The 6303-nt window shown below is 57.6% G+C and overlaps 1 protein-coding gene across 1 annotated transcript in view; it reads right to left on the bottom strand.

The window, feature by feature from the left end:
• Positions 1-3561: 3561 nt before the first annotated feature.
• The window catches only part of LOC105544348 (chromosome unknown open reading frame, human C6orf223), a 13444-nt gene continuing 10702 nt past the window's right edge, over positions 3562-6303 (bottom strand). Inside the window, exon 5 of the mRNA XM_011986816.1 lies at positions 3562-5597. Within this exon, the coding sequence (XP_011842206.1) occupies positions 5300-5597 (298 nt within the window). The 3' untranslated portion in view covers positions 3562-5299. The remainder of the gene's footprint in view (positions 5598-6303) is intronic.

Raw genomic sequence — 6303 nt, 5'->3', positions numbered from 1 at the left:
CACAGGGCCTGAGGCCTGAGCTAAAGCAAGGTACTGCTGTTCTGTGATCTCTGCCCCGGCTCCCATGACCTTTCCCAGCCCATTATCAATACAGATGGGGGAGTGGGGCCAGATGCATGTGCCTTTGTGTGTCTGTGTGGTGTGCATAGGCCTGTGTGTGCATGTGGGTGCAGTGTGTGAGCCTGTAGGAATTGCCTGATAGGCCTTGCTGTTGGCTGGCATCCACATTTTGCCACTGGTAACCCTGTCACTTGGAGGTAGGCCGGTCATCAGAGCTCTGGCTAGGGCTCCACTCACCTGCCCTGCCTAACAGCTACCCCAGGTGGCCCATCCGCCCTGCCTGCAGGGTCCAACTCACCACCCCAGCCTCCTCAGGAACATGGCCAGGAGCCCCTCCTCAGTCCTTTACTTCTGCCCACCAGTCTGTCATTGCTGCTGGTGCCACACCCCCTCTCCCAGCCCCCAGCCCACTCCTTGCCTCAGCCCCCACAGGAAGCCTTTTAAAGAGACACCTGGCCCTGCTACTGCTCTGTTTATAACCCTTTCGTAGCTTGGTCTCCTATGAAGGAAGTCCAGACCTACCCTGCCCCTTGTGCCCAGCCCCAGCCAGCACCCCCAGCCTTAGCTTGCCCCACTCCCACTCCAGGCTGGGCCATCCTGCACGACTCTCACTTCCCTGCTGGAACTGCAGGGAACCGCGCTCCAGGCCTTTGTGCAGGCTGCTCCTTCTGCCTAAAATTCTGGCCCCACCAACTCACTTCAACTGTCACCCGCTCTTCATCCTTTCGGGCTCAGTTTAGACATTGTCTCCTCCAGGAAGCCCTCCCTGACGCTTCTTCTCGCTCTCAGACTGTAGGCTCTAGGAGGGCAGGGTCCATATGGGATTTATTACAGCGTTTTCAGAGGTGAATACTCAATAAATCTTATTAAACGCATGAAATAATCTCTATGGATTTCCCATTTGATATCTGCAGAATGAAAATAATGCGATTTGGCACAGAGGGTTCTGAAGAGGGCGATGGGAAATGATGTCTATGAATTTTCCAATACAGTGCTAGACATATAATAGGTGCTCCAGAAGCATAGTTCTAATTTTCCTGCCCTTTAATGTTTACGGGTAAACACATCTTTTCTGTTTAAAAAACTAAAATTTCGGAGTCCTTTTGACCTCAAAGCACAACTGGCTTCTTGCTGTCCAGGTTTCCACTCAAATGTCACCACCTCACACAGATATTTTTGGACCACCCCATATAAAACAGCGCCCCCACCCCACCCATCACTCTCAACTCTAATACTTGCCACACCATGACCTGAGCTTTATGATTTTTTCACTTGTTGATCATCTGTCTTTCCTGCCTAGAATGTGAGCACCATGAAGGCAGGGAACTTGGCTGACTTTTTCATTGCTGCAGCCTCAGTGCCCAGAGACGTGCCTGGCAACACAGTGGCTGCCTAGGGGTTTCCAGGGCCAAGGCTGTGGAGTCTCTAGGCACTCCCTGGGGACAAATGCCAGAGAGAGAGAGAGAGAGACAGAGAGAGAGAGAGAGAGAGAGAGAGAGAGAGAGAGTGTGTGTTTGTGTGTGTGTCTCTGTTTGAGATGGAGGGATAGAAGTCGGTGAGATATCTCTTCCCTTCCCTCATGGTACATCTCAGGGAGGTGGGGACTTGGAGAAGACTCTCACAGCAGCTCCCCGCCATGTTCCCTAAGGGAAATCAGGAGCACTGGCCTCTCCAGGGCCATGCAGATGCAGGTTGCTTGGGGTGCAGGGGAAGGGGCAGCACCTCCTTTGTGGTGACCCTGGGCATTTGAAGCTGAACATGAGCCCCTCTAAGCACCCCTGGCTCACAGCATCAAGGAGAGGCTGGGGCACATCTGTGGTTTCTCCCTTGAAGGGATCTGCCCTGCTGCCCCAAGCTCGGAGCCCAGGCCTAGGCCTGCCTCTTATTGGTGACTTGTTTTTTCCCTGGGCTGTACCTGCTCCTCTCTTCACTCTTGCCTTCCTGTCACCAGTGTCTGATGGGTCCTGTCCTACCTGCATTCCCTGATGGTACCAAATTCTCACACTTGTGGATGGAGTGGTGCAGCTCCCCGAGTCCCCTCTACCTATGCTGCCCGCCTTGGGCTTCCTGGGATCAGCCCCCAGCGCTCAGTCACTGCAGGGTGCTGCTGGCCCTCCTGCCCTACCACTCTGACCCTCCTCCGAGGCATGTGAGAGGGATTCCAGAGATGAGATCCCAGAGCCTGCCACCCAACCTGCTGCCTCCTCCCCACTGAGGAAGGACACTCTGTCTCCATTTGGCCCCTGCCACCCCTCTAAGGCGGCTCGGCATCAGACAAGCCTATCTGACCTCTGGCTTGGATGGGTGGGGAAGGCAAAGGGTAGTGAGGGTTTGCCCAGGCTGTGACTTTGGACCCAAGTGTGGAAGGGAACCCCTGCTGGCTCAAGCCCCAGCCCCAGGCCCAGGGGTCCGAAATCACGGCCACCTCCTTACAGCTGTTGACACCCCTGGTTCTAGAGCTCCCAGTCCGGTCAGGGTCCCAGAATGTTTGAGCAGGAAAGGATTTCAGAGTTCAGACGTTTGTGAAGTGGACTGTGCAGTGCCCGGGAGCTGATCTGTATGCACACGTATGTGTGCATTCGTGTGTCATGGACTAACCGCTGGGACATGAAGCCCACCCCTATTTTGACCAAAGAAACCCAAACTTTTTTCCTATGTTACCACAGAGAACAGAGGTGCCACATGAGTTACAATTTAAACAAGAGGATTCATTGTTTGAAAAAAAGATTTGAAAATCAGGAAAGCTAAACAAAAGTCATTTTACATATGGAGAAACTGAGGCCCATATGTGTAAATGGCTTCTCAAGGTCACAGTGGTGTCAGTGGCAGAGCTGGTACTGCACCAGGCTGCCCGGATCATAGACTGATGTTTTTGCCAAGAACGGCCGAAATGTTCCTCTCAGGAGGTGGCAGGTGGGGGCGGAGTGCCAGGAAGGCACCGTCCAAAGAAGTGGGTTAAGGTCACAGCCTCCCGACTCCCAAGGGCCCCCTGAGAACAGCTGCACTGGAAAGGTCACTCGAATATGAACTAGAGACTTAGGGTTTTGGAGTGGAAAGGGGCAGGGTAAGGAAGAACAGAGTAGGAGGAGGGCGGGGGACAGGGATTCATCCTATGGGTTCCGCACACCCCCACTGGGAGCAGCACCCCCACCCCAAGCACCTGATTTCAAAGTCTCCCCTCCACTGAAGGGAGGGGCAGAGGGAGCTCATGACTGGCATGGAGGGGGCTGGCTGGCCCTGAGGGAGTGACTGCTGGGATGGGGAGGCTGTGAAGCAGGGGCCTGAACTTTAGGGGTACCTGTGGACACTCCTGGCTGTCAGTGGCAGAAATGGCACAGTAGGGCGCTCTGTGGCACTCACTGTGTCTCCCCCAGTGCTCAGCTGGGTACCCAGGAAATGCTATTGAATAAATGGATTGTGTCCCTCCTCCCCCAGTACCCCCAGAATCACCAGCCTCCTCCCTCTCCCTCCCCCTGTCCTTCAGAGCCTACAAGGACTGAGTTATTCTTAGTAGGTTTCATTCATCAAAGCGTGACAAATGGTGTCCTGGGAGGAATGCCTGGGCGCCATGGGGAGCCGGAGGGTGGGGTGGGGTGCAAATGTCCCATTTGAGGGGAGAGGCCATTGCCTTCAGGGAGCTCCAGATGGAGGGGGAGACACAGCCCTGTCCTCATGAGAATCTCAGTAGATGCAGAAGACACAAAGAACCTAGTCCCAGGGGAGACATAGTCCCTGTCCTTTGGGGGAGGCCCCAGTCTGAAGCGGGGAGACAGCCCTGCCCTCAGGGAGCCCCAGTCTGAGGGGAGACACAACCCTGACTCAGGGAGCCCTAGTCTGAGGGGGGAACGCAACCCTGTCCTCAGGGAGCCCCAGACTGCGGGGAGACACAGCCCCGTCCTCAGGGAGCCCCAGACTGAGGGAGACACAGCCCCGTCCTCAGGGAGCCCCAGACTGAGGGAGACACAGCCTTGCCCTCGGAGTGCTCCCTGTGATGGAAGATAATCCTCCCATATTCCCCCCTTCTCCAGCTCTTAGTGAAACCCCAGTCTGAAGGGAGAGATCCAATTTCCTGTTCTCAAGCAACCTCTAGTCTCATGGCAGAAAAATAGCTGCCATCCCTGCTGGAGAAGATAGGGTGCCACCCAAGTCACGTACTGAAACTCAAGATGACAAAAGGGAGTGCCGGAGGGGTATCCGGGAGCATGTGCAGCCACCACGGCCACTGCATGTAGGGAACCTGACCATGACAGAGAAGAGGGGGCTCCCAGACACACTTGACTGGGCACGCTTACCAAGAAACATGCAGACCACAAAGGGGCAGCAATCATGGGGACTAAGATTCTGGCCCTGAAGAAAAGAATGAAGGCACAGGCCAGCGGGCCGGTCTAAATCAGAGGTCCACCTTCACTGGGAGGGCAGCCGGAGAACCCACATTGTCTGCAGCCTCTCACATTCAACCTAAAACCTATGTACTCATTGCAAGCCAAACAAAATCTCACTGAAGATAAAACGTGGCCCAAGGCCATGACTTTGCAACCCCCTGGACCTCAGGAAAGAATTCCTGATAGAGAAGAGCTCTGAGCCTGGTTTGGGGAAGGAGCTGATCGCCAAGCTACCCCTTTAATTCTGGCCTTCAGGCCTGGCTTCTATCTTCAGGGCCTCTCTCACCCTACCGGACATGGGAGGCCAGAGCCACCTCACTCCTCACCAGCTTCCCTACGACCAGCAGGCTACAGCTGGCCAGCGGGCGGGGCCTCCGTGTCTGTGGTGGGGATGTCACCTTTCTTGGCAGGAAGGTAATTTCCCTGCCAGGGGAGAGAGCCCGTTGTGCTGCTCATAAAGCCACTGTTAAACGAGCGGGTCTGGGAGTTCTGGCTGGGCGGGCTTCCCTTCCCTTCTCTGTGCCCAAACGTGGGTACTGCTGCCCTGCGTGCTTTTGCCACCCCTCCCACTGAAGACTAACTTTCCAGTAGACCTCAGTGTTTCTGTCAACGAAATAGGTCCCTGGCCCCTCCCCACTCTCCCAGTCTCTTCCAGCAGAGACCTTCTAGGACTGTAGGTTTAGCGGAGGGGCCGGCTTCGGTCTCCCCAAGTTCTAACCCCCAGTGAGGCCTCACAGCTTTCTTGGGACTGAGGGGCAGTCCCGGAGGGCGGCAGCAGGCGGCAGCCAGTGGTCCTGGGGACCGCGAGGTGGGTCGGGGGTGGCAAAGGGAGGGTTCTGGGACCGGGGAGCGGCGGCCTAATTACGGCGCGTTGGCCCAGCGCCGCGGAGCGCCGCGGATGACAGCGGCGGTGGGTAATTAGAGCGCATTAGCCGTGCCCCTGCAATCCTGTAATTTTTCCTCGCGCTCGGGGTGTGTTGTAGGAGGCGAAGCGATGCCGGCTTGGCTGAGTCAGACTCTCGGAAGCCCAGGAGGGGACGCAGGGGGCGGCAGAGGCCGCGAAGAAGGGACTCCCGCCCGTGGAGGTGCAGACGCAGTCCTCTAGGAGTCACCTGTCCCGGGCTCTTCGGCGCGCGCGCCCCGTCGGCGGCGGGAAGGGGGCGTGACCTGCGTCTCCTCCCGCCGCCGCCGCCGCGCGCTCTGCCAGCCCGCGAGTCCTCCGTATCCAGGCCAGCGTCTTCACCCAGCCACGTGCCCTGCCCCTGGTGCGCAGGTGGACTGGAAAAGAGGAAGGCAAACGCAGTGGCCAGGCGGAGACCTCCCAAATCCCACGTCTCCCCGAGAATCAGAGACGGGCTCAGACCTAGGGCAGCCATAAGAAAAAACGTCAACTACATCTCGAGGGAGTGAGGTGGAGTGGGGCCGCTTGCTCTAGTCGAGCCCTGACATCGATTCTGCGGGGTCGGGGGGGAGTCGGCGCGGGGCTGGGGCTGGGGCTGGGAGGGGAGTTTATTTATTAGCCAGATTAGCCAGCATTAATGGGGGAGCGGTGGCGGCCGGCGGCAGCAGGGACATAGCTGGCATAGCTGGCATAGCGGCGAGGCCTCCCGCGGCGCGGGGCTCCGCGGCTTCAAAGGGGCTTAAAGAGGCCCTTGGTGGCACTGCCACGGCCCCGCGGGGGAGGGCGTGGGCGCTGGCGGCGGGGGAGAAGGCGGCCATTGTGCACCGAGGGATTAGGGCTCTGGCCTGGAAGGAATTTTAAACTGCCGCGAGCCGGAGCCCCAGGACTCTCCTCCTGCCCCACCCCTGCCCTCCGGAGCACGCCGAGGTGTTTACCTGCTTTCCCACGTCTGGGGTGGAG

The sequence above is a fragment of the Mandrillus leucophaeus genome, unplaced genomic scaffold (genome assembly GCF_000951045.1).
Source record: "Mandrillus leucophaeus isolate KB7577 unplaced genomic scaffold, Mleu.le_1.0 Scaffold3, whole genome shotgun sequence".
Lineage (NCBI taxonomy): Eukaryota > Metazoa > Chordata > Mammalia > Primates > Cercopithecidae > Mandrillus > Mandrillus leucophaeus.
The sequence above is the reverse complement of the archived record's forward strand: the minus strand, read 5'-3'. Positions and strand labels throughout refer to the sequence as shown.